At 38.3% G+C, this 26134-nt stretch overlaps 1 protein-coding gene across 1 annotated transcript; it reads left to right on the top strand.

The window, feature by feature from the left end:
• The first annotated feature begins 262 nt into the window (after nucleotides 1-262).
• Nucleotides 263-24256, top strand: SUZ12 (SUZ12 polycomb repressive complex 2 subunit). Its single transcript, XM_021537756.4, has 16 exons — nucleotides 263-736; nucleotides 3473-3519; nucleotides 3610-3674; nucleotides 8367-8435; nucleotides 9955-10004; nucleotides 11246-11331; nucleotides 12646-12877; nucleotides 13642-13744; nucleotides 15113-15218; nucleotides 15936-16113; nucleotides 18916-19007; nucleotides 19462-19605; nucleotides 20208-20365; nucleotides 20966-21164; nucleotides 21623-21702; nucleotides 22044-24256. The coding sequence occupies exons 1-16, from the start codon at nucleotides 433-435 to the stop codon at nucleotides 22387-22389; spliced, it is 2259 nt and encodes a 752-aa protein (XP_021393431.3). The 5' UTR covers nucleotides 263-432; the 3' UTR covers nucleotides 22390-24256.
• Nucleotides 24257-26134: the final 1878 nt, after the last annotated feature.

The following is a 26134-nucleotide window of genomic DNA, read 5'->3' as shown; positions in this document are numbered from 1 at the left end:
TGCGAGGGCGGGGCCCGGCGAGCGGCCCCTCAGGCCGGCGGGGGCCCCCCCGGCCCCATCATGCCCCGCGCCGGAGCGCGAGCGGCGCTTTCCCGCGAATTCAGTTCAAAGGCGGGGGGTGGGGGGGGCGCGCGCCGAGCGCGCGGACCAACCAAACGCTTCCAGAACCATCCTCGCGTCACGCGGGGGCGGGGCCGGCGGCGGCCAATGGGGCGGCGCGGCGCCATCCCCGCAGCCAATGGGCGCGCGCGGGGGGCGGGCGCGCGGCGGCGGTCGGGCTCGGCGGCCGCGGCGCTGAGGGGAGCGGGGCGGAGGAGACTTGGCGGAGTTGGAGCGCGGCGCGTCCCCCCCCCGCCTCACGCACCCGCCCCGGCCGGCCCTGCCCGCCCCGCTCGGTCTCCGTCCCGCCGGGGCCCGCCCGGGGCCATTCCTATGGCTCCTCAGAAGCACGGTGGAGGAGCGGGGCCCAGCTCGGGCTCCGCTGGCGGCGCCGCCGGAGGAGGAGGCGGCGGCGGAGGAGGCGGCGGGTTCGGGGGCTCCGCCGCGGCGGCGGCTCCCGGTGGCAAATCCGGCGGTGCCGCGGGCGGCGGCGGCGGCGGCGGAGGCAGTGGGTACTCGGGCGGCTCCTCGGCCTCCTCGGCAGCGGCGGCGGCGGCAGCGGCGCTGCCCCCCGTGAAGAAGCCGAAGATGGAGCAGATCCAGGCCGACCACGACCTCTTTCTTCAGGCCTTCGAGAGTGAGCACCGGGTCGCCGGAGGAAGTGGGGGCCGAGCCGGCGGGACCGGCCCGAGCCGCCGCGGAAAGGGCGGGAGGAGGAGGGGAGGGCTGTGGGGAGCAGGGGCTTCCGGGGGTAAACACGGTCGGGGGATGGAGGGAGGGAGCGGGGCCGGGGGAGGCGGGGGCCGGCGGGTCCCGGGCGGAAGCGCGGGGAGCGGGGCCGGTGTGCGGCAGGGCGGCGAGAGGCGCCTGGGGCCCGCGGGGCGGAGGGCGCGGGTGTGTGTGCCGTGTGTGCCCGCGCCCAGCCATCAACTTGGTTCTCAGTCCCACTTCCCATCACGCTTTCGGGGCGGCTGGCTCCCTTCCCTCCTCCCGCAGCCCCTGGAGGCTCTGGGCAGGGAGAGGCGAGGGAGCCCTTTCCTCTTTGGCCTCTGCCGTTCGAGCCCCTTTCAGGGGCAGGACGCAATTAAGAGTTCACTGTACTTGGTTTGTCTTTGTTTGGCAATAATTTTCACTTAGTCGAGGTTTTGTATTGGAAATCGACCTTTGCGACCCTGGCATCCCCCCTATGGCAGTTCCACATAGGAGGAGAATCCTCCTGAATTCACTAGAAAGTTGTTTGTTGAAATCTGGTTTAAATGCACTGTGGATCAGTAAACTTAAGTTGCACTAAAAGATTTCTGTGCAGCTGCCAGGATTTGAAGGGACTTTTTAATGCCCTACTTGAAGACATGATCCTGTTTTGGGATTGGTGCTGTCAGTGGTCATACTTACTGTAGACGGTGACAGTGTTGGAGTTTTTGGTGTAGTCTGGAATAAAGCATGGCCGTTTAAGTCTCAGTCTTTTTAACAACACTCTGTATTCAGTAAATGCTGTGCTGCAAATGGGTCAAGTCACAGACTTGAGTTTTAAGAGCTTTTTCTCAGTGGCTGAGGTGGAAAAAATTCTTCTGCTCCTGGCTCAGTGTGTCAGACAAGGGAAGCACAGGTGGGGATCAGGAGGAAGCTACACTGTAGATATACATAAATACATACTATGTTAACCCTGTAGTGCAAATATCATGGGAAAACTGCAGTAAGTAAATACTGGATCAAAAAAATCCTGACACGTGTAGTACTGAATTGCATTCTTCCTGAGTGTTTTTGTCCCTTTTCAAGGTCATATGCTAGGAAAAGATAAAATATTTATTTTAAGCTTTTGCTGAGTAATACAGACTTGTAAGACGTATGTCTCTGCAGGTTGAAGAGTGTGCTTCAGAATTTTTCCACTTGGGAAAACTAATGTTGAAGCAGCAATGTATTGCCTTTAAATTAAATTACATCCTTGTGAATGTTAACTTGATGTTTTCATACATTAGAAATTATAATTATGTCATGGGGTTTTTGAGAATGAAAAACATAGGATGTCTTTTTCAAAGTTGCAACTACTCTGTATTTTCACTTCATGGCAAAGTGTACATATCTTCATTTATTTTATCTTGATTTGAAAAATACAGATTTTATTGTGATAATTTGCATTAAGCAGATTTTCACTGTCTTTCTTCAGGCTTCTAAAAGGAATTACTGTGATCATTTTAAGATTTGCTTCTCTAAGAGTAATGCATATCTTTACTTAATGTGTTCTATGGGGTCTTGCATTCATAACTGTAGAAATAAGGCTGAGTTATAGCTTTAAAAAGGGGTAAAGGACATAAGAAGCTGTCCTTTTCTACTTCTAATTTCAGAATTCCACAAAATAAGGTTTCCAGCTATTTGAAATAAATGTTTTGTAGTCATATGAAAATTTTTTATTTCTTTAAAAATAATTTTTATTTTCTTTATGTTGGAGATGGAGGCAGTGTTACTAGCCTTAGCATGGTCATCAATACATTGTCTGTTCTCTTTTTTCTCTCCACTTGATGTATATTAAGTAATTTATAAGTTTTTTCCTGATGTTACTTAGTGGAGTTGGCTTTTATTTCAGTTTAAATAGGGAGTATTTGAGTTTAGTTTGGAATTCTTGTTAGAAATAACCTGATCCAGACAAAACCCTTCCTGTCCTGATTTATTTGGTTAAAACTAAACTGAAGATCCTTCTCTTGTTTGTAGGCAAGTCTTGATCATTTGAACATTGGTTCTCAGACCTGTTTGAGATGATGCTGTGCTTTAGTGTCCATTTTGTGAACACTGAATTATCTTTTCTCCTTTTGCACTTGAAAACAGTAGCTGCTGTACTAAAAACAACATTAATTTCCCACCTTAGAATGATCCATAATGGATCATAGTCAGCTGACAGTCCCTGTTCTTGTTTCAGTACCTGCTGCAAGTGACCTTGGTACTTGCCAGAAGTGTAAAGCAATCAGAATCCAAATTGTCTGACTGTGTAAATTTATTGTGCTCTTTTGGTATCCTAGCAGATGTGTTCATTAACTTCATGAAGAAAACTTATCTCTATGACTATAGGTTGTGATATGTTGAGGTATTTTTTCTGCCCTTTAATGATACAAAGTCTGTAAGAAACACATTTTGTGGGAAGCAGAGCAGTCGGAGTTGAGTTGTGACCCCTGATTTGTGGCACCTTAAGTAAGAAGTTGCTTTGTGTTGTAACCTTGAATGTGATAACTTGGAATTATTTGGAATATTGTGATGCTTCACTTAATGCCTTTTGTGGTAATTGTTTCAAAGTAATTGCCAAACTAAGATACTTTTTATCATTATAAGACTGTCTTTCTGGAGGTATAAGTTGCATTGGGTAACATGTGTTCCTTTTTCTTAGAACCAACACAGATATACAGATTTCTACGTACCCGGAATCTAATAGCAGTGAGTAATTGGTTTTATCACTCCTTTACTTTGCACTTGTAGAAAATTTTAATTCAATCATAACCATTTTCTATTTTTTCCCCCCTGCAGCCAATATTTTTGCACAGAACTCTCACTTACATGTCCCACAGAAACTCCCGAACAAATATCAAAAGGTAAAATTGTTTTTGTAAAGTAATCCTAAAATGTTCACCAAGTAGCAGAAGTCCAAAAAGCAGTGGAGGGTAACCTCCTGTTTTCTTTTTGAAGAACTTTAAAATGCATACTTCAGTGTACAGTTGATTTCTGAGACCTAAGAGGTTTTTTGCAATGTTACGTGTATGTGTAGCTTCATCCATGTGACTCCTGTGGATACTGGGAGTATTCAAATGTGAAGAACTATCTGCAGAATCCTAACTAATTCTCCCGTGTTTGTTTTGTATTTTGGAGGAGAACTTATTAAAAAACAAAACTGTATTACATCCCAGCTCATGTAATCGATGGTGCTTAATCATAATCATATGAAACACTATTTTAAACTGTAACCTAACCAGATGTTTTTGAAAAAAACAAAACCCAAATACAGAACTATTGGCTTTCTTAACTAGTCTTGAAAGAATCCAGTAATTATTTCTGTAGTTATTTTAAAAGCTGGAAAATAAAGTAGATATTTTTATAGTATTTTAGAAGAACTCCAGCAAATTCTTTGAACTTTATACACCTGAGAGATGGGCTTCAGTTTTGATACTGGAAAATAGTAATTCCTGTCATGTGAGGTTCTTCAGCTGCTTGTCAGTGGACCTGAAAACACAGAAACACTGCAGAGGGACAAGTGCAGTGTACATTATTTATTAGCAGAATCACAAGATCCTTCCAGTTACTTCCCCATCATTGAAAATCCTTTGTTAGAGTTTAGACTTCTTTTGTAACCTAAACATTTACTTTAAAATATTTTAGCACCAAAGTTCTTATCGCTTAGAAACAGTCACCGTGGGATTTAAGTACAGCAAACATGCAACAAGATGCGATTATGCAGACAATTCTATTTAAACTTCATATTTATGTCTAAGGGACATAATATTTGGGTGATCTATTGATCAGTAGAATTTGCATATTTTTAATTAAAGGAGCTGTTTATGGCATTATTGAATCTCTTGGATATTGTTTAATGTTCCTCTTATGAGTTTTAATGCCACAATATAACTTTTTCTTAAAACTGAATCCATAACATACTATTTCAGGTACTTAGGGCAGACCAGATTTATTTATTTTTTTAAACTTGAAGTTGCAGCTTACTTTTTCTTTTAAAAGTTATCAAAACAAAATTTTTTGCTTATTTTAAAGTGAGTCAGAACAAAATGTTAAGAAATGATTTTCAGGCTGTTTTGTTTTTTGTGGTTCAGTTTTGTTTGGTTTTTCCAACTGGAATTGTACTAGACCAAGGAAGGTCTTGCTTATAACTTTGATTGATTCATTCTTGATTGAAATGTGTATGTTACCTGAAAATGTTCTGTTGGATATCTGCCGTACTTGCTGGGAAGTAAGAGACAATTCTTTGCCTGTGCACTGTTATCCACTGTTCCAAATTCCAGTTGATTCAGCTGCACAGGTAAGGCTTGATTTCTGTTTGAAACATACTGATTTTTATCAGTTCCCTTAACACTTAGTTTTAGAGCTGTGATTTAACTGGGGAGGTGTTCTAGTAACAGACAGATTACAGCTGTTTCTTTCAATAGTTCTGTTGATGCTGACTAATTGAAATCATGCTTTTAATTAGGTTTAGGAAGATTAAATAAAACGTATCAGTATGTTTTCTTTATAAAAACACAATAATGCAACAGAAGTGAATGAGCATAGTTGAAAGTGAAAAAGACAGAAAGTAATTGTGAAGTCTGTTCCTCCGGGTTTCCTGTGCCCTTTCCATACTCACTTAGTACTGTGGCCCTTCTCTTTCAGCCTACTTAAAACCACAGAAGCTGCAATTTAAAGGTAGTTTGGACTTAGAGATTGGCAAAAGAGTCTTAACTGCACTTCCTTAGGGAATTAGCAGGATCCTTGTTTGCTGATCGGTGCTGGTAAATACTTGCAGATATGCACAAGACCTGAATCACTATTCTTCATTCAACACAAGTAGTTAAGGTCTATGATCTTGTTGTTTTAATGAAAAAGTGACTTTAAAGAGAAAAAATATCTGAAGTTGAGAAGATCATCCTGATGTTTATGTTAAGAAAAATACATGTTCTGGTTTCTGTACAGTGAAAGTGTTAGTAAGGTTCTCTTTGCAAAGAAGTCTTTTCTGGAACTGCATCACTGTTAGCCTGCTTATGTGAACTATACATGTACATTAATTTATTCCCCTAGAACTCCTAAATGTTGCCATTGTTAAATTGCTGATATTTTTGATTGCCATTTCAGTAAACAGTATAATAAGTAAAATATATGGAACTAATCTCTGAACTTAATAGACCTTACTTAAAGAATAGTAAATATGACTCCACATCTTTTACCTCCAGCTCTTTGATAGTCTGAGAAAAATGCCAGGCAAATTTATCACTTGGAGGTAGGGAACTATTACTGCATTTTTACCAGGAAATTATGTATTGACATTGCTCCACATGTTTAATACTGAGAAAGTGTTTAGAAAACCTAGAATTCTTAGAACATCTGAAAATGGTTATAGGGAATAGTTAATGGGCATGTGTCAACCTGGGCTAAACAGGTATTGAAATTGCTGCTTATTGGAGAGGTGATGAGCTTTGGTCAGCTAATATTTAATGGAGACCTGAACTGGACTTTGTGTCTCTGGGTCTGTCTTCAGTTGTTAGTATATTAGACTAAATGATGGTATTGGAAAGAAGTTACTAACTTAATTAAATTACTTCACATACAGTACTTGGATAAAGGAATAATTATATTATTTATTGGCAAAATAATAGCATGCTATGATGTGACTTCTAATACTTTGCTAATTATTACTTTTCTTGTCTGGAATAAGAGTGGGTGGAGAAAGGAATGCACAAGATGCACATAATTGTTACACAAGTAAATGCTGTCTTGAAAATCCTGAGTGTGAGGGACGGTTATTATAAAAACTTGATTTTGCCTGTTTTGCGTGGGAACATGGTAACATAAATAGTAATTCATTTTAAAGGAATTTCTGCTCTTACAAGTTAACTTCAAAGGGAAAAAAAATTTATTAGTTGCTATTTTTAGTTTCTTGGAAAGATTTCTTTTTTTTTAAGAGGGCTCTTTTGTTTTGACTAACCTGAGTCTGGATTTAACAAAGGCTGTGCCACTGTTCTTTTTGGATCAATAATGGTCACATACTGAGTATGTTGGGTCAGATGTTAGTGTATTCTATGAAAGATTGTTAACTTTCCCCCATTCTGGGATCATGTTTGTCTCTTAGCTGTTTTTTGGCTCGTATTCTGCTCCTGACATAACTTTGGTCTAAATCTGTTTTAAGCAATTCCTCAGTCTGGAGAAAGCCCTCTAAACTTGCTGTTCTGCAGAACAGTGGCTGATTTTGATGAGTGGAGCAAAGTGCACCCAGAGACATTTTTACCTTAGAATCTGAAACTTCTAATAAATTACTCTGTTCTTAACTTCTCCTGCTTTAAATTTGAGCACTGCAATGTTCATTTTAATAATCCCACGTTTTCGTGTAGGTGAGTCACTTCTTTAGTCTCATATGTGTGACTCTTGGGCTGAGTAGAGCTTTGACTCAGTGATTGTTTACTACACAAATTATAATTGTTTGTCTCTTTGTTATCTGAGTGCAGCCCCGTAGTTTTTGTTGCCCAGTGTTGCTGTTTAGTCCCCATGTGATGTGTAACTCAATCATTCATGAGCAGTACGTGCTGACTGCAGAGTGACATCAGTGTTTCTTCAGTCAGGGTATTTCTGTAGACAAATGCTTCCCACTTTCCCAGAGCGTGGTGTTGTTCCCTCTGCAAGAAATCCAGTTTGGCAACCATTTTTGTTCTTCTTACCCTATTTTTCTAAGGTATAAACGTGAAAGAAAGGTGCCCTCTCACTCTTGCATTGTCACTGTAATCAAGTGCGATTTTGTGGGCATCTCGATCCAAATGTTAACTTGCCTTTAATGAAAAATGGAATGACTGTTCTGTAACATGTTGAATAACTTCTGCTTGTGAGTGAACATAAAATTGTATGTATGGTAGAACAGGCTGAACATATGAGCGTGAACAGACTGATGTCAGAATTAGAGAGAGGAAAGATTTGAAGTGATTATTCTCTATGACATTGTTGTCATTGTCCCCTGTTTCCTGTGAGTGGGCTCCAAAGGTCGCTTCCAATTTCATTGCTCTTTGCATTGTGTCCATTTAATAGAAATGTGTGGAGAAATAAGAGTTTGAGGTTTTAATTTAGTCTTGTAAGGTTTTAAGTGAATTTCATTATTATGATCAAGATTAAAATAGTAATGACTGAGGTGCTGACATGTCAATTCCTGGTATGTATAAGTGTCAGTAAAACAGAATGATTTTCTTTGACAAAACTGTAATGTAGTTAAACATGTTCATTGCAAAGGTTTCAATATGTTGCTGTTAAATGAAACTTCTTATGAGCAGTAGAATTACTGTTGCAAGGTCTGGGTTTAATTCCTTGTATTATTTTTGATACTACTTGAGGAGCAGTTGTGTCCCTTATTACACAGGCATGATACTATGTCTTAAAAAGTATGTGTGTGTCTAAAAGGGGTTTTCTGAAGAGAAGGCTAAAATGGTATATATATAGACAGTTTTACATGGAAAATCAAGTGAAAGCTCAGGCTGAATACATTTTCATGCTGTAAGTTGTGGATATAGTGGCTGTGTAAAACTATTGTTTTTGCTTTTTCCTCACAGGAAAACTTTCAAAGTAGATGACATGTTATCAAAAGTAGAGAAAATGAAGGGAGAACAAGAATCTCACAGGTACTGTCCCGCTGCATATTTATGTGTGGGGGTACAAATGAGTACATGCATGAGCTGTGAATCAAAAATCCTTTTGACTGATAAAGTGTAAGGAAGTGATAGAGTCGTCACTTGAAGCAAGGTAGTTGCTGTTGAAAATGTTGCTTCCAGAATCTTAAAATATGTGTATGCATGCTGGTCACATAACTTGGAGAAAAACAGTATTGGGATAAACTTTCAGTATTTGTTGTGGCATCTCTGAAAATGTGTATAGAATCTCAAACAGGTATTTGGCTTAACTTTAAGTGTCATTTGTGTCAGTAAGTAATCTGTGTGTGTTGGAATTAAAAGTAAAAAAGAGGTGGATTTGGGAAAATATGAAATTTTATTACTTGTAGTTTATATTGTTGTATACATGCTATTTTTAACCTGTTCTTTTCCACAGTGTTTGCAAATCATTAGACTACTTCAGAGGCAGCTGTGACATATACAGTGTAGTCTGAAACAAACTTAAAAATTTTGTGTTCTAAGAGGTCTTATGGATTTACTATGTATTATTTTTCTTAATTATATTTTGATCCATATTGTGGTTAGTTGCTTTGCTGAAACCATGTAGAATATTCATTTGTGTATGTTGTTTTTGTGCTTTAAAAACTGTAAGAAATGTGCTTTAGTGTGGAAAAGTAACATGGATTAATGATGCAAGTTGGTGTAGATAAGAGTCCTTTAAATGCTTGAGCTGTTAAGCACTTCTGGTCCTCTCAGAGTTCCTGGGAATGTTTGTGTTTAAAAACAAGTGTGGAGTGTCTCCTTGTATCTACCTGAGAAGAGAAGGTGCACAAAGTTTTGTCTAGTGGGGTATATTGCATTCAATGTGTATTTCAAAAATACTGGGTGGTTTTGAGGTCCTTTTAACTCTAGATTTATGAATACCTGTTTTAAACAGAAATATGCCCTGAATTTTACAATTTGAAATAAGATGGGTCTATGGTCAGCAGAATAGTCTAGGCTGTGAAACAGATACAATTATTATTTTGATTGTGTAAGTTACAAATTATTTGGACTTGATTAAACTGATATCTCTTTATTTCTAAAGGTGCAGGTTCCCCCTTGTAAACATTCTCATTACCGGGTTTAAAATACTTTTTGATTTGGTTTTCTTTTAAGCTACCAAGCCTGTGGTTTAGGGTGGAATTCTAGAAAGCTTCCACCAAAATTCTGTAGCTGATGACTGTCCAACAAATGTGTTTGCCTGCTTGTGAAGGCAAGATCTCCTGTCTTCAGTCAATATTCTTCTACTGCAGTGTTTACATTTTTTTAAATGTATCAAGTCATAGAGTACACAGAATAAGTCTGTAAAGAGAAAACTGGTGTTCAGTTCTGCATTACCTGCAACTACTGTATCCAGGCAGTTTCTAAGTTAAAAAGATGGACTGAATCATTAGAGTTCTGTACTATACATCAGTGAAGTGGTTGCTGTGGGAAGAAAACACTTATTTGTTCTAACATTTCCTTTTTTTTTTTTTTTTTTCCTGTTTAGCTTGTCTGCTCATTTGCAACTTACATTTACTGGGTTCTTCCATAAAAATGGTATGTTTGCCAATTCATTCATTCCCCTGTTAATTTGTATAACACCTTTGAAATTAGTAGAGATCTGTGAGGGGAATATTTGAATGTTTTTACTCTCCGCTGTTTGGATGTGGGTTTTCATTTACTTGTTCAGCCTGTCTCATTAGTTATAATTCAGTAGTGCTTTAGAAATGCTGGAGTTTAATTGTGATGTTAAGAAGATAAGCCTTGGGGTTTTAGTCAAAACAGCGATTTTGAGAAATACTTCAAGCCATCATCCATTCAAACGGAAATAGACCTTGAGGAAAGTGATTCTCTCTCAAAGAATGTGATTTTTCTGGGAATGTGTCTGGTGTTTGAAGCAGCTTTAAAAAAACCCACAGCCCTTAAATAGTTGGAAGATTCAGTGGTTTCTACTTTAAAATACAAGTGTAAGAAAAAAAATTGTCAAGCTGAGTTTAGAAATGAAAGAAAGGCTATGTCAACAATTATAAAAGCCATGGAAATCGTATTTTAGTGACCTGAAGTCATTCCATGGTGTCTTCCAAGCACATAGGGATTTGCCTCTCAATATCAGAATATTGGAATTCCTCAACCAGAATGAAGAGTTCTATTGCTCTGGGAATAAAAGGTGTTTTTCCATTAAAATAAAATTATATTTCTATTTTTTTGGTTGCCATTGCTGATCACACCAGTGGCAGCAGCTGCCTTGAAGATTCCAGGCTCTAGGAAATTTATTGTGCAGTCTCTGAAACAAAGTCTTATTTTCTAAGACTTTTTTTCAAGTTTATTTGAGAATCCTTTCACAGCTATTGTGCATTTATTTAGCCTTGCATAATGGTTAAGGCGGGGGTAGTGTAATTTTGTTTTGTTTTCCTATCTGATAGCATCTGGATCTTAAGCCCAAGTTTAGGTTTGCAAGCTGTAAAGAAAAAAACTGGGAAAAATAATTCAACTCATCTGTAATAAGTGTATTCTAACTGTCCTTAAATCTAACCATAACATTTTTCTCCGTTATAAAAAGGTGTAACAAGCTTGTTCTTTTAAACTTTAGAGATCAGCTATGCCTTTAAATCAGCTAATACGAAAATGATTAGGATATATTCTCAAGTGGAAATTTGTAGTAAGTTTGGGGAGAGTTGAAACCAAGAATGTGGTCGTTGTACCTGGGATGTGCCTGTGGATAAAAAGTAATTACAGATGGATTGATACAATTGAATAGATCTTCGCTTTTTCAGAACTTAAAATACTTTTCTATTTAGATAAGCCATCACAAAACTCAGAGAATGAACAAAATTCTGTAACTCTGGAAGTACTGCTGGTGAAAGTTTGCCACAAGAAACGAAAGGTAAAAATGATGGGACAAATTATTAATACACATTAAAGCAAAATGTTTAGCTGCTTCTAGAATATCTAAGTAACACTGCCATATAGTGATGCTTCTGTTGAAATTAGCCTTTAAATTTAAGAACTAATGTATTCGAGTTGTTTTTAATTAGATTTTGCACTGCTTTATGATAAATGAGTTTAAAAAATGTTCAGCTTTGGTGATGGAATTCAGCTTGTAAATCACATCCACTCATTGTGTATTTCCACCACTTCTGGTTTTACATCAGTTTTCGTGTGTCACATCATTAAAATATTCATTCCCTTGTGATGTCCAGAGGTTTAAGGAAACCAGACAATCACAAAATCATAAAGTAGCCTGTGCCTTTCAGAGTTTAGGAGTAAAAAGGAACGAATTGTAATTGTTTTGAATTCCTCAGTCATCAGCCAACTCATCTCTTTCTCTGCATTTTCTGGTTATTTCAGCTACTGTGAATCATAAACAATTTTATATTTATTTTTAAAGCATCTTTGAATTTGCTTGCAGTTTTAGCTGTACTTACTTCACATCAGTTGGCAGATTAATTCCCCAACTACAAGACTAAGGGAGGCTTTAGGTTTTAAGCAGAAGGGGGAAGATTTGCAGTCAGAGCTGCGTGTTCTTCCCTAATGCTAGGCTGATTTGACAGGTTTTTATGAATTAATACTGTTTCTAGCCAATTTTGTTAATTATTTTAGTATGGATAAAGGTAGCGAGATCAGGAGGTGCTAGTGGTTATTCCAAATGTTTTTGCTGCAAGTTTCATATTTAGGCTGTCTTGTCTTGTTTTCCCAATTCTACACAATGTTCAATGATCTCTTTGAGAGGTAACTGAATATAATAAATCATAGGTAAGTGGTTCTTTATCTCAGAGATAGCACAAAATGCACTTTGAAATATTGCAAGGAGAAGCTAGAAAGCCCTTGAAAAAAAAAATATAACCAAAACATTTAATTTCTCCAGGTAAACAGAATTAAATCAGTATTAATGACCGTTCTACAATATTTTTAAGTGCCTCATGTTAGTGTTATTTTATTCACATAGAGAAAGATGGCTGCTGCCAGAAGGGGTTATACAATGCCAGTTTTATTTACACTTAAAAATATCTGGGTTTGCATTTATAATCTGGGATTGTTCCAGATTTTTTTATTTATATCTGTTAAAAGACTTATTATGAGGCTTATTTTCAAAAGTTGGCAGAACAAATGCAGTTTAGAAGTGGCATCGATTTAAATACTTAATGTCTTTACTTTGAAGTCTAAAAACCTGAACCTTATCTTTCTTGTTTTGCTGCAGGATGTCAGTTGTCCAATAAGACAGGTTCCTACAGGTAAAAAGCAGGTGCCTTTAAACCCAGACCTCAGCCAAATTAAACCAGGCAACTTCCCATCACTTGCAGTCTCCAGTAATGAGTTTGAACCAAGCAACAGCCATATGGTGAAGTCTTACTCATTGTTATTCAGAGTCACTCGCCCAGGAAGGAGAGAATTTAATGGACTGATCAATGGGGAAACTAATGAAAACATTGGTAACTTCAACCTTGAAATCTGCCTTTGCAAGGTTTATCTTGTGGGCACGTGTGGAGTTGTCTGGATGAGCAGCGTGGGTCACACTGTGACAAGGGCCAGTAATAACAGAGTGATTGAGCTTTTGTTTGTTTGCAGTCTCTTTTGAGGTGGGGATGAAATTCAGCTGGTAGCTAGAAATTGTGCTTCTGGTTTTGTGTAAATTTAACACCATTTTTACTAATGTGATGCTGAAGGTGTGAGGCAACACTGCTAGCGGATGAACAGTGCAAGAGAGCCCTGTAGTCACTGAGACTGTCATTATTCCTCCACCAACACTGGTCACTGCTGACTCACTGTGGGTGTTATCAGTGTTTCTCAGCAAAACTAAGTAACAAGCCAATAGAAAAATACCTCAATAACATATTTTTGAAAGTTATTTTCTTAATCCTGTTGAGAAGTGTTACAACACAAATGTTACAGCATTGGAGAGTACATGTAGAATGAAAAACTTTTATTTCTCACTATTTTATAGCCACAAGAGGAGGAAGATCAAATCCCAAATTCTTTATGCTGACAGAATAATACAATGAAATTATAGATACATGAGAACACACCTAAAATATGATTACTGTTAAGCTAAGTGCTTTTATTGCATTGTCCTTCTCTATTGTATGGCACATCTGACGCAGTCAGTAGCCAGTTATATTTGTGAGTGCATAGAGACTGTTGGATCTTTTGAATCTGTGCTTATGTAATGATTGAATACCTTATTTCTTTTGTGCAGATGTCAATGAGGAACTTCCAGCTAGAAGAAAAAGAAACTCTTCAAATCGTGAAGATGGGGAAAAGACATTTGTAGCACAAATGACTGTATTTGATAAAAACAGGTAATATTGTAAAAACAAATATAGCTCTATTAATCATTCTATTAATTTTTAATCATCATAATATTAGAAATTTGGTAATAAGCTTAATGTGTTCTTTGTTACAGTGTAGTTTGTCTTTGGCTGCATTTTAGTTGTTATTCACTATAAGAATTTAGGCTTGTTATGTTTTTTTAAAACAACCTACAGGTTTCATAACACATTTTATACTAAGACCTGTTCAGTGATTACTGTAAATAATTCCCATCTATGAACTTGAATATTGTCCTGGTAATTTGCATTTGTTTGTCTGTTCCTTGCCAGTTTTTGACAGATGTAATTTCTCTATTCTGTTAAAGATCAGTGATAGCATAATTAAAAAGTTAAACAAAGAAAAGATCTCTGAAATATCCTTACTGCTTACACTCTGTTGAGTGCCATAATTTCTCCCATGCCCAGAGTAGTCAGAGGTCTCCTTCTGCTGACAGTTACAGAAGACATCAGTTCTCCATTACTACAGGACAATCAAGCAAGTAGTTAAAATTATAACAGGCATCCTCTGTCATGTAGTTGAATTATTTATTATCATTATATTACTTAATGTATTTCAAAGAAGGTGGAGTGGGGTGAACTCTGGTGTCAATAGCTTAGAGCACACTAGATCCAGTTAAAAAGATAAGAACCAGACCATTTCCTGGGTGGACATTTTGGTTGTTTGTGCTGCAAAGGATCATAGTACCAACAGCCAAATTACAGTACATGAAGATAAGAGTTCTTTCCATGGCAAATGCTGGTCCTAGGTAGAGGTAGGTATTTACATGATTTCTTTATCAATAAAAATGGAGCTTGAAGAAAAAGATGCTTAAACCAGCTCCAACTAATTTTGACAAAATAGTTATTTATCCAAATAGGGTTTTAGAAGTATATTTTAGTTATTTATCCAAATAGGGTTTTAGAAGTATATTTTGAGAAGAGTTTGGATTTTGAAGAAAAGTTCTTTTCTAATCTGTATCTTCTTAGAAGTCTTAACAGTATTTTGTTATTTTCTATTAATTCCACTGGATAACTTCAATATGCTAAACAACATACAAACCATTAGATCGTTTTGTAGTGATGATAAGCAAGGACATTCTCAGGCATGTTGTTGTATAAATGAGACTGATTTGCAGCAGAACCAAATAATGTATAAAAATGTATTTATTTTTGGTTTAGTCTTTAATATTTTTCTTCGTTATGAGTGATGTTTGCCTAAGATTTAGACCTAGTCAAAGAAATTTGCCTTAAAATATGTCTTTAGGTTTATGGAAATTTAATTGCTCTGCAACAGTGTATTTTAATAGACAAACAATAAAAGTACTTTCTTTACACATAATATATATTTTTTCTTGACAGACGCTTGCAACTTCTGGATGGGGAATATGAAGTGGCCATGCAGGAAATGGAAGAGTGTCCCATTAGCAAGAAAAGAGCAACATGGGAAACTATTCTGGATGGGAAGGTATGAATTGTTTTAGTGGCCAAGAAACCTGTCTTCACAGGAAATAATTATTTTTGGGAATGCATGGACATACATTTTATTTTAGCCCTCAGTTTAGAAAGCATTGGTGACACTGGCTCATTAATACAAGCAGATGTCAACTACTGTAAGTATGGCAGTGACTTCTGAATTCCTGACCTAGAAATCAAGCAGTTTAAATGCTTTTCTAACAAGTTGGACAAACCAAAAAGGAGCAATCTGCAGAATATTTATGGGTCAGAAAGAGGAACCCATAGAGGTGTGATCTTATGTACATAGCTTAAGAGAATGCTGATAAAATGTAGTGATGAAGAGGATCACTGGAGGAGGAAGGATTGAGAAGGGAGAAGTTGTTGACTGAGGTGAGTCAACACTCAGTGATGCAGTGATTGCATGTACTTACGTAGTCATGCTCACATGTCCTGGGAGAGTATGAGTTGTAAGTGATTGGAGAGAAGAACATGAAGATTCCATATGGTTGCAAAGTATCTGTGTCTCAACATGATTATATAATTATGAAGAAAGCAGAGATTATCCAAATTCTATAGTAAAAGTACAGTTTATAAGCTCAACTATCCTGACCAGCCTTTACCTGCATTAAAAGAAATTACATCAGTCTACATTCTGTGAATATTTTATTATTTTTGTGAAGAGACTTATTCTGCTGGTGGGTTTTTTTTTATTTTCCCCATTCTCCAGAGGTTGCCTCCATTTGAAACATTTTCTCAGGGACCTACACTTCAGTTTACTCTTCGTTGGACAGGAGACACAAATGATAAGTCTACAGCTCCTATAGCTAAGCCTCTTGCAACACGAAATTCTGAAAGCCTCCCTCAAGAAAACAAGCCCAATTCTGTTAAACCTACTCAGACTATAGGTAAGCAGACTTTGGTGTTGCTGCTGAATAATCATCTGCTAAACCCTTTTGTGCTTAGGGATCACTAGTGCAGCTGCTTCAGGTTATCCTCAGCAGGAAAAAGCAAAACGGCTTTGTTGTATCCCATATTTTGTAATGTTTTTAAGGTTAAAAGGTATACATCAGGACAATATTGAAGTGATTATATACAGTTCTCACAAATCCTGCTGTGAAATATATTGGGGAAAATCCATCACTAAGATTTCTGGGATTGTCTGGTTTGCCATACTCACTCCCATTAGTGTTCTGTAAGTTTCTGGATTTATAGGTGCCCTACTTTCAGGTGGAATAGAGTTAATTTTCTTCTCAGTGCTTTAGTGCTGTGTTTTGGGATTAGGATGAGAATAATGTTGATAACAGTGATGCTTTAGTTGTTGCTAAGTAATATTTAGATTAAGTCAAGGACTTTGCAGCTTCTCACACCACCCCACAAACAAAGAGGCCAGGGGACACAAGGGGCTGGGAGGAGACACAGCTGGGATTAGCTGACCCAGACTGGCCAAAGGGATATTCTATGTATGGCTTCATGGTCAGTAAAGAAACTAGAAGGAAAATTGGCCCAGATGCCATCTTTACTTTGTCTCACTCCCAATTGTTTGTGACTTTATATTAGAACCTTGTGTTGGCAAGTAAAGCTCAAGGATATCTGGAAAACTTAAGCTGTACAGAGAACAACAGGCTGCACCTGTTGTTTCAACGCCTATGAACACACCTAGACTCTGGATTGGCACCCAGTTCACTTTAAAGTAATCAGCATTTCCAAGCTTGTAACTAGACTGGGACACTGAGAGTAAGGAATCTTCTAGGTCCCTATTGTAGAAGTGATTATTTGGAGTGCAGTGGTTCTGTCCCCAGACTTAGTCTCTGGGGTGTGCAGTGAGGCACCACTAGTGAAGAGTTGATAGTGCTTTGGAGAACTTGTCCAAAATGGCATTTCAGTCTGAGTTTGGTGATGTTTTGGGGATAGAGTAGTGACAGCAAGGAAATTACTATTATGAGTAAAGCACTGCTTTTCCAAGCATGGTTTTTATGCAGTAAATGTCAAGAAACTTAATGGTGAGACTTTCTAAGAGTGGTGATTCTTTGTGCTGCTTTTAGAGCTTTAAAGTGATAAAAAAGGGAGAGCAAGAAGAATTTCACCCTACCTGTGCAGAAGCCAATGTCTAGAATGACCCCTAACATCCTCAGGCAACCTTACAGGCATCTTTCTCTATGGAGAGAGTACAAGAATATTTAAATAAGACTAATACCTGTTCCCTGAATTGAGTATTTTACCTGAGCTAGGGATTGAAGACACTTGGGTTTCTTCCATTAGGCTGACAGTGCACACAAGCATGAAGTAATTCCAACAGAATGTGGGAGGTCCTTGAACTTTAGCTGTAGAAATTGTTCTGCTTTCTCTTTACTTCTTTGTATTTTAGAGCTTCTTGGAGACCTATATTGTAATTTGTTAGGCAGGTTTTATGCTCAGACTTGCAAAAGAAATAAGAGTTGAGTTGACTAACTCCAGAAGGTGTGTGGTAGTTTACTGTAACAAGCAGAGAGGCAATAGGAATATGGCAAGACTGCATTGCCAGTGTAACCTGGAACCCATTTTTTCTTCCATCAGAAAAGCTAAATTGATAGAGTTACAGCCAGAGCAACCTTCCCAAATAGTACAGCCATCTCTTATACACAAATGTAATGTAGTGTAATGTGCAGCATTGTAGATTATTTTGCTGTGCTGTTTGCAGTGTCTGAGTACCATGAGAGTGCAAAACTACAAAACTTTTATCAGAGATTTGGATAAAGATCCAGTACATCTTTCCCAATGGTGCATAAATTTGGTGTTGTCATTTTACTTTGGCATATTTACCAAGGCAGACCAGTGGAATAAAGACATCAAAGACTTTCTAAATATGGCAGCTCAAACTTAGCTGTAATTACAAAGTTCGGAAAGTAACTGAGCCATGGAATTGGGATTTCTCTGATGTGGTGCAGGCTAAAGTGTAAGGCTTCCTCTCTTTTTCATACAGACAGAAAATAAAATATTGCATTTAAAATAAGTGCATCTTCTAAAAGTTAGGTCAGTAGAACTGAGCCTTGCTTTCCCATCTTTATCACCATTTAGAAGCAAGTAAGGTCATTACTTTGGTTCTCTTGAGGGCAGATTTATAAACCTGCTTAGTTATGTGGGGTTTCTTGTTAATTGTATGAAATCAAATACAGTTATAAAGTGTATGGAAGAACTCAGAAGCAACTAAGCAGTTGTTTAGCGCCATTACACATACAAACAATGTTCAAGGGTAAAAGTTGCAGTTAAATATTTTGTGAGTTTACTTACATTTCTACTGCCTGTTAAGAGACTTGTGGAACTTCTGAAATCGAATTTAAGTGATGTGTTTGAATGCAGCAATCTGAAAGCAGGGATGGCTTTTATTTCCCAGCTTTCAGCTATATACAAAGAATTCACTGCTTAAATGGAGTAAGAAAAATGTTGCTTTTTACCTGACCAGTTTTAAGTTCTCTGAATGATTCTTCAACACTTGAGATAATCTTGTGTTAGAAGTGGGTTTGCCTGTAGGTTTGTGAAGGAAGCTGAGCATCCAGACTTCCTTGTTGCTGGTAGGAGCTACTTATATCAAAGGGCATTCAAGTAGCCTGTTTCCTTCAGCAGCACTGCCCTTCTCAGGACTTCTCACAACTTCCATAGTTGGGTAAGAAACAATGTTTGTCTGTTCCTGTGCACCAAAAAATGTGTGTCTACATGTGGTTTTTTTTCAGCTGTGAAAGAATCTTTGCCTACAGACCTTCAAACAAGAAAAGAGAGAGATGTTTTAAATGAACCTCGACAGAAGTTGCGAATATTTTACCAGGTATTGAAAATAATCATTGAAGGGAAAAACTAGAATCTAAATATTGTGTGGAATTAAAATGTTTGCTTGGGAGCTGGGTGGAAATTTCCATTTGCCATTTTCATGGATGCCTTTAAAGAGTCTCAGAATCACAGACTGAAAGCTATTCCACAGACTCCTCTTTATGGAAGTATTCCAGAAAACTAATCTTCCTGGGGGCACATGTGACGTTCTGAAAGACAAAGGACATTCCTTGTTAGACTTCTGGAGGGGGACAGGTTGGTCTCCAATGGGAAAAAAAATTCTTGCAATACCAGTGTTTCAGTACACTGAGCTCATACAGTGTGCCCAAGATCTAACTGTTGCTGTGGAGGTCTCCTGTAATGACATCCAGCTTGGTTTTGGGGGTTGGAAGTTTATGAATGAAACTCATTTGGTGCTAATTCTGCTCTGCCTGTTCCTTTGTTTGCATCAGTTCCTTTACAACAATAACACGAGGCAGCAGACCGAGGCCCGCGATGACTTGCACTGCCCCTGGTGCACGCTGAACTGTCGGAAACTCTATAGTTTACTCAAACATCTTAAACTCTGCCACAGCAGATTTATCTTTAATTATGTTGTAAGTAAACATTTTGTAGTTCAGCACTATGAAACTCTGTACAGTCTGTCACAGATATTACACATGCAGGGATCCTGTTTCCAGCTCAGTAAATTGTAGGGCTGTATCTACAGGTTAGAAGCTGCTTTCTGTGAATGTTTGTGTGTTATATGGAGAAGTATTGTCTTTCTTTGTTTAAATACATATATATATTAAATAATGCTGACTACTGGAGGCTGAATTCTAAATGTAGCTACTGCTTTTGCATCAATCTGTTCTTTGATGTAGAAGGCAATATAATTGTATTTGGTTAGAAGTTTCTTGAAGCTCTAGGAAACTTAGAAATGTTCTTGCTAGCAGTCTTTTGCAGATACTTAGCTTAATTTTATAATTAGTTTTGAGCAGTTTTAAACAAAACAGTAAAATAGTACAGAGGAAGGAAGTTCTAGTGTAATTTGCTCCTAGAGGTTAAAAATTATTTGGGTGTTGTGAAAAGAAATTTAGAGCCATATCAGGTTATTGAGAGGTGGTATTTAAGGTATTCAGAATTTAAAGGTTACTTGTTGTAAACCTCTTGATGCACTGTCATTACTATCTGCTGAGTATTTGCAACTGTGCTCCAGTATCATCCAAAAGGTGCTCGGATAGACGTGTCCATCAACGAGTGCTACGATGGCTCCTACGCAGGGAACCCCCAGGACATCCATCGCCAGCCCGGCTTCGCCTTCAGCCGCAACGGGCCCGTCAAAAGAACTCCAATCACACACATCCTGGTGTGCAGGTGGGGAGCTGGCAAACAAGCTCTGTGTGTGGCTCACAGAATCAGCTAGGCTGGAAAAGACCTTGGAGATCAAGTCCAGCCTATGAGCTAACACCACCTTATCAACTAACCCATGACACCAAGTGCCACATTCAATCTTTTTTAAATACCTCCAGGGCTAGTGACTCCACCACTTTCCTGAACAGCCCATTCCAATGCCCAACCACACTTTCTGTAAAGAATTTTTGGCCAGTAAACCAGATTTGTGTTACCTGGGGATTTGTGAATCTGCAGGTGCATATATACAGTGCTATATTTCACTTGTATGACTAAATAAAATGTAAACTGAAGGAGGATAACATCACCCATTATTTTTCTGTATCTTTCCAGTTGAGCTATTTCTTTGTAACTGTGTAGCCCTCTTTAAATAGAGCCCTAGAACTTACCCTAGAACTTTTCTTCCCCAAAAAGTGTAGTTGGAGAGTTGGATCAGGATTATTTAATTGCTGGAGATTTCCCCACTCCCAAGCTAGAGCCTAAAATAATGGGTATTAATGAGTGACAGATCTCAGTATTTGCATCTGTGATGTGCTGTGACAGCAGTGACTTCTCCTTTGGCAGGCCGAAGCGCACGAAAGCGAGCATGTCGGAGTTCCTGGAGTCGGAGGACGGCGAGGTGGAGCAGCAGCGGACGTACAGCAGCGGCCACAACCGGCTCTACTTCCACAGCGACACCTGCCTGCCCCTCCGCCCCCAGGAGATGGAGGTGGACAGTGAGGATGAGAAGGATCCGGAATGGCTTCGGGAGAAAACCATCACTGTAATTATCCTGTTTGTACAAAGTTACTTTTAAGTGGATTGTGGTTTTTAAAAGTTGTTTTTGGGCATATGTTGTGAAAATTCTGCATTTTAGGAGCAGAAAATTTTGCTGAACTACAGTTGATGCAAATTCTTGGAATCAAAGCTTGTTTTTTCAAGTGTGCGTTCAGTTTACACAGTTCAGTTCTCTTGTGTTCAAACAAATTTTCCTTGTTTGTGGCTGCTTTTCTCCTTCAAAGAGGAGATGCTGGAATCACGAGCACACAGTTTGAGCTATACAGAATATAATTTATCATCAAAAGACATTTTTCTAACTTTTTTGACTGCAGAGCCTGAATTTTCTATATATAATATATTTTTGTGTTTAAGTTGAATTTTGGGTATGTTCTCACTACTTGGCAGTAGATATGCAGTTCTGATGGGTGTGTTTCTTTTCCTATCCTTCCTCCCAATCTCCAGCAAATTGAAGAATTTTCTGATGTTAACGAAGGAGAGAAAGAAGTGATGAAATTATGGAATCTTCATGTTATGAAGCACGGGTACGTTACTGTGCTTAGTTTTGATACAAATAAATTAGATACATTTGTATATATGTATACAGTTGGTTGACCATTTTGCATTGCAATTCATTAAATACTTAAAATTCATTTGGCTCATTTGTTTAGGAAAGGGTCATTAAAGGATAATTTGTAATAAGCTTTTGAGAGTTTAAGCTTTTAAAGAAATTCTTGTGCGTAGTAGCATTTGGGCTTTGAAAAGAAAAAATACTGAACTGTGTAATAACTGCTCTCTGCAGTTACATTGATAAATCAAGTTGTAGAGTATCTTTTTGTTTTTGAAAATATTCTGCTTGCATAGTGATGGCTTTCTTGTTTGACAGGTTTATTGCTGACAATCAAATGAATCATGCCTGTATGCTGTTTGTTGAAAATTATGGACAAAAAATCATTAAGAAGAACTTGTGTCGAAACTTTATGCTCCACCTGGTCAGCATGCATGACTTTAACCTCATCAGCATCATGTCCATAGACAAAGCTGTGGCCAGGCTCCGAGAGATGCAGCAGAAGTTGGAGAAAGGAGAATCGGCGTCCCCGACGGACGAGGAATCTTCCGAGGAACAAAGTGGGACAGCAAATGGATACAGTGAAAATACCATGAGAGAGAGGATTTCAGAAATGGAAAGCATCTCAGGAGTCACGAAACAGAGCAAGAAGCAGAAGCTCTGAAGTCTAAAATCAATTGTCATTCAACGGACAAACATTGAAGCGACATTCTAGGGTGCATGAGCTCTATAAAGAATTACACACAGAAATACAGAGATTCCAAACAGGCACTGTTGGATGGAAATAAATGATTTCAACAAGGATATTGTTTAAACAGGGTTTTTATTCAGTTACTTATGCAAGTACTACATGTATATTGGTTTTGGTGATGTGATGACAATATTCTAAGAGTTTGAGCATGAAGAGCAATATAAAAATCTTTTTGTAATTTTAGTAATTAGTGTCTTGAGAACTTTATGGAATTTACATAATTTAAGTATATGTAAAACCGTTTTTATATTAAGATTTTTGCATCTGTATCTGGCTGTTTTTCCTACCATGAAGTTGTGAAACATTGGGAAAGGGGATTGGGATACAGTTTCTGCTTTTCTTATTTAGAAATTCTCCAGTTAGCTTTTTGTGAAAATAATGTCTGACTATTTACAGTTTAACCTTGATCCTTGTATTTGAAATCATTTATCAATTGATCATAAATTACAAATCAATTTTTTTTTACACTAAAAATTATCAAAGTTGGCAAACTTAGCACTTCCTTTGTCTTGTGCCTGTTTGGAAAGATCTTGGCTTTTCACGTTCCAGACACAGTGAAGTACCACCTTGGCTTTTTGAGGTTTAACCAGCAGTTTGGGTTTCGTGGATAATTCTGATGTATTGATCGCCCAGTGTACCATTTTAAACTTGAACATTTAGCTCCTTTATATTTTTATTACACATTTACACAGCTACAGAGAGGATTTGGGTGCAGCCCCTTGTGCCTGGGGTGGCCCATCCTGGGGTGCCATGCTAAGGCTGGAGCCTCGTGTCCGTCTGCAGGCGCTGCGCCGCCAACTTCCCGCGAAGTTCTCGCCTCAGCACAGACTGCAAGGCCAGGCCGTGGGTTTAGCTTTGGCTTTCGAGATGCCACTCTTGAGGGAAAAATGCACTGTAAAATTGGACCAGAAAATGTGTTGCACTTCTTATGTAAGTATTCTGTGATGTATTGTATTCAATACAGATACTAAGATGCTGACTAAACTATATTTGAGCAGTTTTGCACTGCTGTTAACACATTTTATGCATACGTTTACAGATTTTTTCCAATGGAAAGTGGTTTCACTACTGGTACAGTATCAGCACCGAAGGGTTTTATTCCAGCAAGCACTGTGGTTGAGTGACATCACCTCAATTTTTTATTATCCTTAAAATATTTCATTTTTCATATTCTTTATTTATAAAGGAACAATGCTGCTGTAAATACAGGTATTTTTTGTTTTTTATTTCATTCCATCACCATGAGATGCAGTTCCCTATTTGTTGAAGGGGTATATAAGCTTTCTAATGGTGTCTTCAGAAATTTATAAAATGTAAATACTGATTTTGATGGTCCTTAAGATGTGTTTAACTGTGAGACTATTTAACTAATGGTGTGGATGTGATTTGTCATCCAGTATTAAGTTCTTAGTCACTGATTTTGTGTACAAAATAGGAAAGAGGGAAACTGCAGCTTTTCATTACAAACTCCTTGAATTGCCAGCTCTCGAGTTTTAGCAAACTCTAATTATGCCTCTGGATAGTACATCACGCATTTCTCTCTGGCTTTAATTTGCTAAAGCTGTGCACATATGTAAAAAATAGATTATTTTAGGGGAGATGTAGTTCTAGAATTATTGCTTATGTCATTTCTTAAGCAGTTATGCTCTTAATGCTTAAAAGAAGGCTAGCATTGTTTGCACAAAAAGTTGGTGATCCCCCCAAAAATAGTAATGAAATTACTTCTGTTCAGTAAACTTTGTATGTCATGTCAGTTTATAATAAAAGCTGAAAAAATCCCCTTGTTTTCTATTTATAAAGATGCCTTTTCTGTTTGTACCTTTGCAGATGCCATGTAAGCTGGTTAAAAAGAACTTGAACGGTACAGTAGATGTAAAAACAAAAGAAAACCCTCCTTCCCCAAAAAAAACCACCCCAAACAAGTTCAGCTGTTTAAATGAACCATTGTTTTTCATTAAATGTTTTATTTGAAATCAGCTTTTGTACATGAAGTTCAGTAATACAAAATCTGCCATGATGTGTGTCCAGACCCTCCACATGCGGACACCTCAGGCAAGCACCTCTATAAACTCTCTTCTGCATGGCTTAAAATTCAGATGTGTTCTCTGCCAGCTTGTTACAGTTCTATTTAAGGCATCTCCATAATTTTCCAGGCTTTTAGCCAGATTATAATAACTTTCATTCTCCTTTCTCGGGTAGGACTTGAATACCTGAGATGAGTTTAAGTTGTGCTTTACTGTGTGCAGAACTAATTTACAGAAGTGAAAATGAGGCATCGCTTGTGTTGTCAGTTACAGAACTAAGATTTGTATGGTTTTAACATGCAAGTGGTTTAATTTTTCAGAAATTTTACAAAGTATTTGGTTTATATGGAATAAAGTTTAGATAAGTGTCAGTTTAAATCCTGTTTCTCTGGGCCTGCAGAGGATGGATGCTCCAGGTACTGTGGAACAAGTCAGGAATTGGATTGCTTGGCTAGGTAGTGACTGGAATGGCAGACACTGGAAACCTTTTTCCATGTTAGGATTCAGATCCTGAAATGCAGGTTGTGCCAGCTGGGCTCTGCAAACTGGACCTCAGGCTGCTGTTGGGCATTGTCTTCTTGTCTCTTAACATTGTCTGGGTTCTCCCGACCTGGCCTTTCAGTGTGTGCCTGGCAGGTTGTAATGATGTTTGGTACTTGGTGATCACAACAGGTTTGTGAACCCCAACCTGGAACCTAATATGATTTGAATATTTAATTCAGTGCATTAAATACTATATTCAAAGTTGTAAATTAATTGTTAACAGTCAGTGTACATTGCTTGGAGCGTGTCTTGAATGTAACCCTTGAATTTTGAGGGGTGGGGTAAAGATTCCCTACCTGGAATGAAGCAGTTGCCCATTATTTGAACTGTTCAGATTATTTATCTAATCAACAAAACAAAACTCCTAAACCATTCAATCCCCCAAACCAGAAATCTGGTTTTGCCTCTGAGAATACAGGAGGCTTTCTGTGAGGGCAATTTTAACAGTGTTGTTCCAAGTTAAGTATTTCTTAATTCACAGAAGTCTGGTGCCATCATAAGCGAGTGGAGGCATTCATCCAAGAAAACAAAGGCTTTGGAGTAGGTAAGTCTTTCCCTGACTCTGACCTGTAGTTTTTATAGGCTGTTCAATTTGAGAGTGAAACTGCAGCTCTGGAGGAGAAACACTTGGCATCTTGTCATGAAGAAAGCTCATGTGAATGGAGTATTTATGAGAGAAAGCTGCCAAGTCAGCAACTTCACTTACTGGTTTCACAAGCTGTTTTTCCTTTAAAAGAGACCAAAGAACTGGAACAGGCTCCAGGTAAAGCAGAATTAAGGGAATGAAGTAAAGCTGTGTGTTAGTCCAACAGGGACTTTATTTGAAAGTGATTAAATACCTCTGCTGCTGGCCAAAATCTACAGATGTGTAAGAGCTGCACCACGAAACGCACCAGTAAAAGATGGGAACAGTAAAATGGAGACGAGACAAATCAGCTGGGATGGAATATTGAAGGAAGTAGTTCATAGATGCTGTAACAAATTTTATTAAAAGAAGGGGAAAATATTTAAGAAATGTCAGTTAAAATTTGGACATAAAGGTAAGTAAGTGCACAGGTAGGAAACCTGGAAATAAATTGTTTGGGACTTCT

Source organism: Lonchura striata, chromosome 18, assembly GCF_050655825.1.
Source record: "Lonchura striata isolate lonStrDom1 chromosome 18, ASM5065582v1, whole genome shotgun sequence".
NCBI classification, from domain to species: domain Eukaryota; kingdom Metazoa; phylum Chordata; class Aves; order Passeriformes; family Estrildidae; genus Lonchura; species Lonchura striata.
This window is presented reverse-complemented; position numbering and strand designations above follow the sequence as displayed.

Bases quoted from the DNA above. Each gene is read 5' to 3' on its own strand.
- SUZ12 (XM_021537756.4), top strand. From the start codon at position 433: ATGGCTCCTCAGAAGCACGGTGGAGGAGCGGGGCCCAGCTCGGGCTCC. The intron at 737-3,472 runs GTGAGCACCGGG...CCTTTTTCTTAG, and splicing joins CTTTCTTCAGGCCTTCGAGA to AACCAACACAGATATACAGA. The intron at 15,219-15,935 runs GTATGAATTGTT...CCCATTCTCCAG, and splicing joins AAACTATTCTGGATGGGAAG to AGGTTGCCTCCATTTGAAAC.